At 33.1% G+C, this 12,677-nt stretch overlaps 1 protein-coding gene and 1 long non-coding RNA gene across 4 annotated transcripts in view; one reads left to right on the top strand and one right to left on the bottom strand.

Annotated features, from left to right (window-relative positions):
* Positions 1-12,677, bottom strand: part of LOC135198715 (uncharacterized) — a 107,956-nt gene that overhangs the window by 16,930 nt on the left and 78,349 nt on the right. For 2 of the 3 annotated variants that reach the window (XR_010310878.1, XR_010310879.1), the window contains exons 2-4: positions 10,121-10,261; positions 2,584-2,810; positions 2,001-2,184 (exon numbers count right to left, since the gene is read on the bottom strand). This is a non-coding gene — a long non-coding RNA (uncharacterized LOC135198715). Of the gene's footprint in view, positions 1-2,000; positions 2,185-2,583; positions 3,298-10,120; positions 10,262-12,677 lie in introns of those variants that run through there. The other variant, XR_010310877.1, reaches the window with a different exon arrangement.
* The window catches only part of LOC135198714 (collagen alpha-1(XVIII) chain-like), a 751,537-nt gene that overhangs the window by 722,833 nt on the left and 16,027 nt on the right, over positions 1-12,677 (top strand). Inside the window, exons 30-32 of the mRNA XM_064226569.1 lie at positions 1,532-1,624; positions 2,012-2,146; positions 12,213-12,233. Of these exons, the coding sequence (XP_064082639.1) occupies positions 1,532-1,624; positions 2,012-2,146; positions 12,213-12,233 (249 nt within the window). The remainder of the gene's footprint in view (positions 1-1,531; positions 1,625-2,011; positions 2,147-12,212; positions 12,234-12,677) is intronic.

Genomic DNA, 12,677 nt, shown 5'->3' with positions numbered 1-12,677 from the left:
ATTTTATTTCAAGTTTTTTGTAAAGTTAAGTGTTACAGTTTTGTTAATGTGTTTCATAAAGTTTAGTTTATGTTTTCCTTACATCTTTTTATGTGTTTCGTAAAGTTTAGCGAACGTTCGTATCTGCCGTTTGTCCTCCTCCTCTGTCGCCACTTTTGGAGATAGCCTCACTCGAAAGGTAAACTTCCACACTTTACTACATATGTACGTATGTACGTACAGAATTTCTTGTATACCATGTACACTAATATACTTTATTTACAGGTATGTTAGCAGTACGTATTAAGTTAGGTATTGAATGGTCCAAATTGTTGTAGTATTTCATTGTTTATAGGTCAATTTAGCTTTATTATGAAATTTACTGGCGTGTTTTTGGAGGGCTTGGAACAGATTAGCCATTTTACATGTAAAATGCGGTCCAAGATACGAAAAGCTCATGATATGAAGGCCGCCTCGGAACGGATTAATTTCGTATCTTGAGGTATCACTGTACTTTCATTTCATTATACATGTTCAAAAAATTCTAAATGTACACAGTTGCTTTGGAGTCTCACTTTTTGATAAGTAACAAAGTAGTACAATGCGTCAAGTAACAAAGACCCTATATTATAGCCTGCAGTTAAATATTTTGTAGATATCTTACAGCTAACAAAAACTCCACATCGTTGACAACCTAAACTAACTTGTACTTGAAACAACCTTCTGTTTAAGAGATTTAGCTATAAAATGTATCACATCTAAAATGGTAGCATAACAAAAAAACCATTATAATGTAGTTTGTAAGTACAGATATCTGTTAAGTTGAGGTAGGAATGAAAATGAGAGGCAACTCTGTGAACGTGCAAACACATTGGAAGAGGCTAGGTCAATCCAGGTGTAAGGTACTTTAACTAGGATTTTGTTTTTCAGAGACTATTCAATAACAACCAAAGATAGGTAAGCGCTGATTACTCCATATATAACAACATAGGTTCGTACATGTGTCAGAACAAGTAGGTACAGTATTTCATATTACTATACTGTACATATTATTTTGTCATCACTTTCACAAGGGATAGGCCAAAATGTCTTATTATCCAGAAATAATTTTGTATAGTAATTTTTCCTGGAGAAACATATAATGCTACTTAATTGAACCTCAGAAAGGAGTTTAGTCTTCATTTGCACCTTTGAGTACCGAAATAAAAACTAACACAAACAAGTTAATTGTTGTTAATTGTTTTTAGCACAAGAGAAAAACTGCTCTTTGTTACTCTAAACAATATAAAAATAATGTGTAATTGCCTTGTTCACAATAGCTGTGGTAATATGCAATGTAAGAAAATTATACAAATATCTGATGGCACAAAAATCGGTAACAATTCAGCAACAGTGATCAGACACTTTTAATTTTCTTGCAAGGAAACTACCTACATCAAATGATTATGGAGTAAATTGATCTTTTAATTTTTTTCTTCATGGTGCTGTGGTAGTCTCTGAAATTCTTAATTTCGTAGCACTAAATTATTTAAAGTGATTTTACTACCTGCAGATGACTGAAATGTCACCAGTTGGCACTTTAGCTTTCATTTTGAATGAAGAAACCCTCCTTGTTCGTGTATCTGCTGGATGGCAGTATGTCAGCGTAAGTACAATAATTGCAATGATTTAAGTCAAATTTAAGTACTTACTTTTCCAGTAAGGAAATTTTTTGTCCTTTGGAAGATACAGAATAAATCTCATAAATATATTTGAAGTGAAGAAAATATCTTATTTGACATTATAGACTATTTACCCTGACGTCTTTTGGTGGTATTTTGCATAACCATGGACATATGTACATCTCTTGTCTAAAAATATGAAAAGTAGAAGGAAGCCTAACCCTTATGTACTTTACCTCATCATGCACTTGTTTACTTTTCTTCTAACTGAAATTTCATTTCCCTTATCTTGAAAATCCGCAGCCATCTTGCCTTTCATGCAGTAACAATGAGATCATGCATTGTCTTAAATCCATTTACCTTACTGACAGATGGGAAATGTCATCACTGTCTCCAAAAGTAGCAGCAGCACATCATCCCCAGCAACCAGTCCTCTGCCTGCCCCAACAGGAGGCCCACCCCCTCTGCAGGTGGACTCACTCGTCAACGCTGTCGACGGACCTAGGGTGAGCACGGCCCGCAGAACAGTCCAATATACTAACTCCTAAAAAGGACTAACACATTAATATCTCTACATAATATTAGACTTTGGATATCTGTTACTAAAACTAAACTTCTGACACTTTTACACAGTTTGCATAACATTTAAATTAGAGATGAGATTTTCTAATACTATATGGATTACAGAATGATAACTAACCTTTTTTCAATTTTTGCAAAAATTGTAACATGAAATAAACAACATTTTCAAACTGAAATAATTTATATTCACAATGTGTGAAAAATTACACCACCAATCTAATTTCAGTAAGAATAGAAATTATTTATCTTTTTTAAATAAATAAGTTGTTACAGAACAGGTAAGATTGTAGCAAAGTACTAGCTGTGATGAGCGTTTGCTCTTTCTACCTCTGAGAAACTGATGTAATGCTGATGTAATTACTTGAAACTCATGTGGTAACTTGAAACAAATTCTATTGGAGTTAGAATAAAAGATGTTCTTGGCCGATCTCACCCAGGGCCTGTGGAATTTTGATTGCATCTCACTTGGTTCACTTTGACTAGAAATAAAGAAAGTCCTCATTACATCCCTTTCTTCAAGTGATGGACTTTCAGTATGTTTTTTGCATCATTCAGTTCTTTACTGTTATTTCCCTCTTGTGCCAGGACCTGATGTATGTGGAATAAAAAATAATTTAGTGAGGTAGAAAAGCACAATTTCTTGTCATTGCAAGCAGCTTCGTCCTTCAGTTTCTTAATAAAGCTAGACACATACACACATTTGGTTACCTTGGCTTTGAAATAAAAGTCATTCTCACTCTCCCTCTTTGTTACATGTTGCATTGATTTTGACTTTTCCATGCATGGGTTTGCTTGCATAAAAATTAGAGCAACGTTGTTTATTTGTAAAGTTTGTCACCTTTAGTTGAACATATCACTTATAACTGGATTTGTTTTCATTTCAGGGACAATTTTTGTCTGTGATGTATATATCTTTAAATGACAATGGTAATTTTGCACAGTAATATATGACTCACTTTGCACTGTAAAATGGTTTTAACACTTTTGCTGTACAGTATATTTTAAATTCAAGTTATACCTCATATTTTTGTTACAACCGTTATGATATTTTCTTCATTTATGGTATTCTTTAACCCAACAGGGATATTTTAATTGCATAAATTTATGTGATGCACTAAGGTAGAAAGTACTGTAGTTTTTATAATTCAATGACTCTGTACTGTGAAAAAACATTTTTGGTAGTGAATTATTATAGCCATTATACTTTGAGATCTTTTTTCTCAAGATTTGCTTATTACAAGCTGGAAGTCTCTTTCGTTAAAAAAAAAAAAAAACTTGAAAACAAACACATATCAAGATACTTTAGTTATAAAGAACCCATAAATGTAGTCCAGTGCTAAAACGTGATCCCCAGAGAAGCATTCCTTGGATTCTGAAGCTTCATGTGGAATGCTTAGATGTCCCTTGACCAGATTCATTATCATTTAATATTTCTATGAAAACTAAGCAGTATGTATGCATATAATGTTCACAATTAATGGTGGCCTTAAATAGGTAACTAACATAACAAAGAATTGTTACAGTAATGCACTTTGGAATTTACTAATTATTATTTTGATATGGATTAAACAAATACGCGTTTATAGGATCTTATGACTGATGGGATTACACATAAGTCAGCCTCAAGAGATTGTAATAAAACATTCACCCCAGCAACATGGTTCTTACAGGCCTGGGTAGGATGGCAGTGAAACTTGTAATGGAAGGTTTTTATGTGAACTCCACATCTCACATGATTGACTTCCTTGAGCTTGGCCTCATTTAAGAGAGAAATGTAAACCTTTTGAAGTTCTTTACCCTCATACAACACTCCATAATTAGTCTTCACTTCATTTTAATTATCAAAGGGGTCCTATTTATTGTGGTAACTATGTACGGTAATCAGTTCATTCCTTTTCCTTGGAACTTGTTAGGAGAAAAGAAGTCCTTGCCAGACTTGATTCCCTTTTACCATAATCTATCCTTAGACCCAAAGCAAAGAGAAACCAAACATCCAGAACCTTAGATAATGCCAAAGTACTACCAATCCATATCCTTTGAAAAAGACATTTTGTGGCTCCCAGAAAAGGACTTTACAAAATATCACCTTTGACCTACTAGTGATACTTGACAAATTTTTATACATTTTAACATAATTGATTCAAAGGCTTTTAACCTTAAGTCCTGAAAAAATTCCTCATGTATGTATTCCTTATTAGGATAAACCAGCCAGTAATATGTCACAGGCTTTAAACAATCTCACAGTTGTGAAATACACTGCATGAAAAGGAAGATTATCCATGAAGCTATCATAAATATTCTTGGATTAAACATAACAGGAATTCTGAAAGAAAAGAACTGCTTCATCCCAAGCACAGTATTACACCTCCTTATGAAGTCTGGTTTCATCAGTGTGGTGAACAATCACTCACCTGTGTTTAAGCTCCCTTTTTCCATTCTCAAAATGAAGGGTCATAGATACTTACCTGTTTACCACTGACTTAGGCTCTAATGATCCACAAAGGTAATCACAAACTGGAATAAAATTTCCTATAAAATATTTTTGAGTTAGAAAACTGAAGATGTCAGACAATCAAGCAAAGAAATTACAGATAATGGATAAAAAATTGGATAAAATGCTGCAGTAATAAAAGAACAGCGTCATGTACCTTTGGTGTATTGCATACATTGAACACAGAAGGCACACACTAGATAGCTCTCTTACAAGATTTTTAAACTTAGTCTACAGGTACAGCACCTCATGTAAATCACTGGTGGTATAACCATGTCTTCCAAAAGTTACAGATTTACAATGTATCTTTAATTAGTATCTCACACTGTAAGAAAGAATATATTATTTGCTCATTCAAAGCTTCTTGCCATTAACATATTTTTGGGGCACTTTAGAGCAGTCTTCCTACAATGATCAGATTTAATTTATTATGTAGCATAAGTCAACAACTTTCTTAAAATCCTTCAGTCTCAGATCAGTGTCAGATAAAATGGTTCTACAATGATTTCTCAACATCCTATCCATTTGAAAGGTGACTCATTATTTTGTTCTATGCTAGCCACTAGTATGTACAAGTCCTCCCATCTACTCAGAAGCTTTGTAAGCTTGTTTCTTTGTCAGTCCATCTCAGACGCATCAGAAGAGAAGTTTCCTTTGAAATTTGTACTTATCTGCTCATTTTCATCATATTGTTGAGTAGTACTTCTATGCTCAAAGTAATGTGAAGACATGCAGTTTTGTAATCACCAGCTTCAGTTAACAAAGATCACTGCCACCTGTTTCAAAAAAGGGCCATACATGAATGCTTCATTTTTCTTTAATTTTTTAAGGATTACAATATATTTCAATTATTTTCTGAATTTATAATGAATAATGGAGCTTATACATAAACTATTCCATGGTTTCATGAAATTTCTAGTATTGCATCATATGGGGACTTGAAAGTTATGTCCTTCAACAAATTTCCATGTATGACAGTCTCCTCCCATTAAAGATACCAAAGGAAACGTGTGCATATAGATTTTGCAAGTCCATTTTTAGGATACTCATATCTGATATTAGTAGATGCACATAGTAAGTGGCCAGAAGTTATACTAACTGCAAGTAGCTCAACATCCATTGCCAAATCCCATCCTCATCGCCAGTATTATGACGTACATGACAATGCCCAACAGATTACATATTTGGATTCCCAAGTCAATATAGGCTGTAAATTGCTTGTTCCAATTTATATGTTGTAATATGAGCCAATTTTGCAGGTGGTGCTTAATGCTTACCACTGTCCATACCAAGCATTCTCTTATTTCATACATTTAAGTAGTAGTACTTGGATCCCCTCAAGCCAATGTGAATTATTCATTTCTTTAAACAGTCTTGTATGTTGTCTGACACTTTGATTACATCCGTGATGTATAATACATGTATCCAATGAAACATGGCTACCAGTCACTTTGTGAAGCCTTATCTTTTGCCTATACCATATGCTTCCTAAACGTTAATGTAACCTAAAGGGAAAAGTAACAAGACATGTGCCTAGCAAGAACCTTAAGTGTACAGTTTCTTCTGGTATTGTACTTATTCTTTTCACCAATGTAGTGCCTTGAGCAAACACTTAATGTCAAAGGCAGTCGTTAACAAATTATGTGGTCATAATGTATGTTGTGCTTCCATTCATATACTGTGTACTTTTCTTGCTTGCCTTCTCCTCTTGTTGAACTAATGTCTTCAAATAACCATGACACCCATTTAGTATCTGTTGGTAAAGTAGTCTCCTATGGTGTGCTCATACGACTATTCACTAATGATTCAGTCTGTTGTACACAACCCAAATAAAGTCTTGCAAGGTGTTCTCAGTGATTTCAGTTAACAATTCCCCAGTTAGCCATTCAAGATACACTCAAAAACTACATTATTCTATAATTATGAGAATTATGTAATATGTTACTCCATTAACAAAATACTGTACTGTAGTACCTTGCTTTAATGGATGTGAAGGTGAATTTGGGAGGCTCTGAAAAATGATTGGTTATGATAATTATAAGATCCCAAACAATTGTAACTGTAACACGTCACCATACTTTTTCACCAAACTAAGTAGAGCAAGAAACAGACGTCCAAGAAATTTTACACGAGATTGATAAATTTTAATAATAGTATGTATATAATTATTTGGATGGTCCACAGTAAGCAATTTTGCATAAGTAGGCTATGTTAGCTTGCCAGTCATGGGCTATACAACACTGAATATGAATTTAAGTTTAGCCTTATTTCTGTTATAAAATTATATTAGCACTTTTGAACAAGAAATACAAATTTTAAATGTGTAATGAGAATTAACAGATTCCATAAGTAGATGACTAATCTGTGCATATAGGTTTGCCACATATTCTATTTTGGGCATTTTAAATTTATCAGAGACATTTTTTGTGAAAAAAATAAAGCACAAATATACAATAAAACTTGTAACAGCTTCAAGATGGGTCCAGATAAAGTAAGGTGCTACTGTATACCAATTCGACAAATACTGAGAACCAAAATAAATTTTTCAAATAGAGAAACAAAAGTCAAAGATTCTGCAAAAAATAATGTAATAGCTTCATATATGGTATCAAGCCTATCCTTTTCCCATTTAAACTTATGAATTAAGACTGCCTTAATAATTAGCGATGCTAGGTATCGTAAAGTATGTACTCTTATTTAACAGTTTATCACAAGTTGAAACCAATAAAAATGATTTATGTAATCAAAACAGAAGTGGACCAGTCACAATGGCACTACAACTCTCATTCTTCATATATAATCTTATACAAAAATGTACTGCATTAAAGGTTTCATTGGTTTAACTACATCCTGTCTTATACGTAATAACTATTTATCTATAATCAAAGTAGAATACAACCAAAATTTTGTCTGATAAAAAGCTGCTACATTAGACAGTTTTTTTTGATAACCCATACTTTTTAATAAATGAAAGTATACTTTCATTCAAACTATGGGTATGTATTGGAAACTACAACCATGCTTCCATTTTTTCTTAACGTATACTATATATTCAACAATTAACGTATTCTGCATGCACATAGGACATAAAATGTAGTCATTTAAGAAGTAAAATGCACTTCTCTGTTATTACTTCTGTCATTACCTTGAGAATATAAGTAGGCACATTTCAAATTTTCACTAAATTAAATTCATCATCAACTCATGTGACTGAAGTAAATTATCTTTTGAAATTAATCTTTAGATTTTATTTCATGTTGCCTGCATATCTCTAATTGTAATTTATAAGTAACATAACTTAATGACAGTTGTATTGTAAGAGAAATAAAAGAAATACACATTAAGTAAAATTAAATCTCAAGGTCACATTAATTGGGATGTACAGAGTAGTATAGACTGTAGACAAGATTTAAAAGGTGACTGGTAGACCAGTGAGTGTACAGTACAGTATCATGTATCTCACAACTTTAAAACCACTAGGAGTACATTACATCTAAAACTGATATGAATAAATTACCCATCTCTAGCTAGACTAGGCTCTATATAGGCACAAATTTGAGATACGACAGCTAATAAGGTCTCATTCTTAACACGCCCCTAACCCCACCAAAAGAAAAATCATGAATTCATTCAAATTTGAGACCCCTCTTTCAGTATACAATATATTATAAATAATTGAAAAATCATATCCCTACTATATTACAGTAGGAAAAAAGTGCTACGTGTAAATTTCTTTTTATACAAACCTAAATTTGACTAGGCCTTTCTGTCTTTCAAAATTCAAGCATTTTACTGGTACTTAAGAAGTCTAAAATAATGGTATGTATGTATGTATAATCTACATTGAACCCACATAAAAAATAAAGGCTCTGAATAACAAATCATATAAATTCATAATGTAGATTGAATTATCACATGCAAGTAAATGTTTTGTAAGCAACACTCCCAGTATATACTAAGTATATTCAGAAACCCTTACTAGGAGACGACTTCTTTAATTATTTGGGAGGGAAATTTCAACATACGTTCAGTGTAAAGCACATAAAGTGACTCCACTCCATCCCTGCTGACGTGAAAAGAAATATGTACAGCAAATTAGTCAACACCCAAAACACAATCTTTATCATGATGACTGTACATATATTTAATTTTTTTTATCTTACCTTACTACTACCCTACTTTTTCATACTTTATTTTCCTGAAAACTGCCAAATTTTTACTTCATCATTTATGAATCATCTGTCAATTCCCTCTATACATCACCAATTATGGTTTACCTTTTTTATCAAGTACTAATCACTCCTATAAAAGGGATTTTGATGTAGGAAAAATCTACTTCTGGGCGAGGAAGCCGTGTCGCCCAGTGAAATACGTTCCTTTAGCGCTATTTCTAAGGTAAAATATTGCTATAATACCAATGAACTGCTAAATTGGACATGCCAGAATATTCTGACTCGCTCACCTTTATTAAAAGGTGTCAGTATGAATCTGGGGAGAGTGAAAAACACTACCACAGCAGCCTCTCCAATTAGCCTTTTCCACATCAAAACCCTTTAGAAAAGGGAAGTCGTGCTACGGCTGACTTCCTGCTACCGCGTAGGTAGTGTCAGTAACGTCATACCTGCAGATAGCATTCTAGCTTGGTGACTAAGAAGGGTGGGAAAGATAGGGTGGGATTTCACTGGGCGACACGGCTTCCTCGCCCAGAAATAGATTTTTCCTACGTCAAAATCCCTTTTCTGGGCGGTGAGCGAGTCAGAATATTCTGGCATGTCCAATTTAGCAGTTCTCTGGTATTATAGCAATATTTTACCTTAGAAATAGCGCTAAAGGAATGTATTTCACGGAGCGACACGGCCAAGCCCAGAAAACTATTTCTTAAAACATTCCCATTAGCTAGCAGTTGAAAAGAAGGCATTGTATCATAATATTTACAGATCTCCCAATGGGCAGAGAGATGAGGCTTTTTTGGTCCAAAGAGGGATTTTCAGTTTGATAACCTAAAGCCAGATATCAAGGCACCTTACATCAATGATGATTATGACTTACGTTGTCCTATTGTTATTCTTTAGCCTCCTGAGATCTTTAAGTTTTCCTTTCTTTTAAAGCCATATGGCACTGAGGACTTTATTATAACTTCTTCAGAAATGTAGGCATACTGTTCAACCTCTGTAACTATTACTTTATAGCAGAAGTGCAGCTTTAGATCCCTGTACGTAATACATCATCTCACTTATTTTCTGGATCTCTTTTATCTTTTGTCCAACCACTCAAACTCCCTCTTTTCACTGTCCTAAGCACTGAGTGGCTCAAAGTCTCCATGATTCAATCATTCAGAAAGGCAGGTTTTCCCTAAATTGCTAGAGCATTAAATACACTAAAGTTAAAAAATCAAGAAGAATCTTACTTTTATGTCCAAGATTCAGCTCTTGTCATTCCAATGTACGTAGTTATAAATATGTACTGACTTATCAAGTTGTTCCTTAGGACGTTTCATTTTGCTTCAGCTGACGAGGAGCTGAAAATGGCTCTCTGGTTTAATCTGTATCTGCAAAGAATGGTAAAATAAATTAAATTAGGTGAATTTGAGATGTACTCACTATATTCTCAACAAACTTGCATCCATACCTCAAGTCAGCAGTAGGTTGGCACTGAAGATCAATGTAATTTGGCAGTTGCAGTAATTAAATGATAATGGATCAAGCACTTATTTAGGTGCCATCACGAATTCTTCCTCAGCTTGTCACTCCAAAAGCTATTTCATGTACTATATTAACATATGAAAAGAGATATCACTACAGATTACCAATATCAAGGTCAGCTTACCCTGTTGTAAGGAAACGGCCTAGAAGCTTGCTAAACAACCTCTACTGATTGTTTTTAATAACAAAATAAAAACTGTCTCCACTTTCATTCTAAAGGACTCCTACCTAGTATTGTGCTTATTTACTGTGATATACAATTATGATATACTAGTGCCTACTAATCAAGTCTATTAAGGTATATCTTGATGGGAAATGTACACTGATTATGGAATTTCTTAAATGACCTGTAAGAATAAACATTAAACTTTTTAATGTACACTATTGGATACTATTCACAAGTAAAAAGTATACATTTTATTTGGCAAGAACTCTTTCACTCTAAAAGGCTTTCTGTAGTACCACAGTCTTCTAATCTAAAGTACATACTTTAATTTTTAACAGATTAAGTTCTATTTGATTAGATATCTTGTCTGGTTCATTTTAAAACTATCAGCCAGGTTTGTCCATTACTGCTTGACTGGATGGATCAACAGCAAAGAACAGCAGACTGTAATTTGAAAAAGTTTGGAGTGAACATTTTCATAAGTTTCTTGTTTATTTTATTTTCATGAACTTTGAACCTTATCATTCACTAAATGGAAACGTGAAACATCTTAAATTGATAGATGGAAAACAAAAACAATGTCTGATCAAGTTTTACACACCTGTGATAAAGGAGGAATGGTTTTAAATGGGTTGAGCCTTTCATATGATTTCACTTATCAGATAAAAAATATAAATGTGAGAGTTGAGTTGGGTAATGCCTGAGGGCACTGTTTTTTCAAGAGAAGACATCATGCTGCATTATTTATAAAAAAATAAAACCTTTACATAATTTTTAAATGCAAAAACAAAGTAGAGTATTCCAGTATCTAACCAATTTATAAAAAACTTTACTGCTTCACAATGAAACAGACAAGACACTGATCTGTACGAGTTTGTGAAAATGACAAGGAATTGCTATTACATTTATCACATGATAGGTGATGCTATCGTTTGACTAATAGTGTTTAAAAAGTTACTATGAAATTAGTCAAAAGAATGGACATGGGAGAGAAAATTGCAGTTTGCTTATTTCTTGTGTTATCAACTATACAGTACATTAGTCATGAAGAATTCTCAGGATGTTAGCTTGTTTAATTTATTTAAGACACTTTTCTTACACAGCCTCCAGATAAATGTTGGCTAGACACTGAAGGAACAGCTGTGACATAAAGCGGGTTACACACAATCCACACTTAACACAAAATCAGCTAGGTGCTAGAAATTATCCTATTGTTAAGACCACAGGTTGTAGCTATGGAAAATACAAATTGTCTTAGAAAATTTGTCATTTTTTGGTGATGGCACATGAAAAGTTTTAGTTGAGAAAAATTACTTGAGAGATTCTGATGAGAAAGAAATCTAAGTCACACTACCGAGTAGAAATCTAAGTCACACTACCGAGTATGAACCTGTGTAGGTCTACCACTTTATTGGTCATAATCTACTGTACATTGGCTTTTACACGTACAGAGACTATTATAGTGGTACGTTCTTTACAATTACATAATTACATATATCAATCATTTTCATTACAAAGTGCATATTCTTCACTGACAGACACAAAATTCATTAGACAAATTTTTTTTCTATTTTACTGCAACACTTGACAAATTATAAGAATTGTTACTTTATTTATTTCATGCATGACAGCCTGGTGGAAAACTAAAGAAGGTAAGATTAAATTTTTATAAGACATTCTGAGCTACCAAATGAAACACTTAACGAGTTCAATTATATACAAATTTTAAAGTGAGACTTGGCTTAAAACTTCTTGCATTTTCTGCTCATTCTAGTATGTCATACTACTTCACAAGAAAATATATGTAGAGACCTTAATGTACAGGATATCGAATGTTTTCCTGACAGTTTTCCTCTTGACTTGCTTCATAAAAACTACTATTTCATTTGAATGGTAGTTAAGGTAGATGTCAACATAATTTAAATATCTTTGCTGCCTCATTAAAAAAAATTTAAACATTCCTAAATTTTTAATGCAAAATGTACATTATTTAAAATATAGAAATGTATAATGAATCAACATTAACTGTGACTGGAAAAAACAGACTGGAAAAAGCAAACATAAAAAAGTCGGTTTTGAAATAATTCCAATTGTAT

Source organism: Macrobrachium nipponense, chromosome 22, assembly GCF_015104395.2.
Source record: "Macrobrachium nipponense isolate FS-2020 chromosome 22, ASM1510439v2, whole genome shotgun sequence".
In the NCBI taxonomy this organism is placed as follows: domain Eukaryota; kingdom Metazoa; phylum Arthropoda; class Malacostraca; order Decapoda; family Palaemonidae; genus Macrobrachium; species Macrobrachium nipponense.
This window is presented reverse-complemented; position numbering and strand designations above follow the sequence as displayed.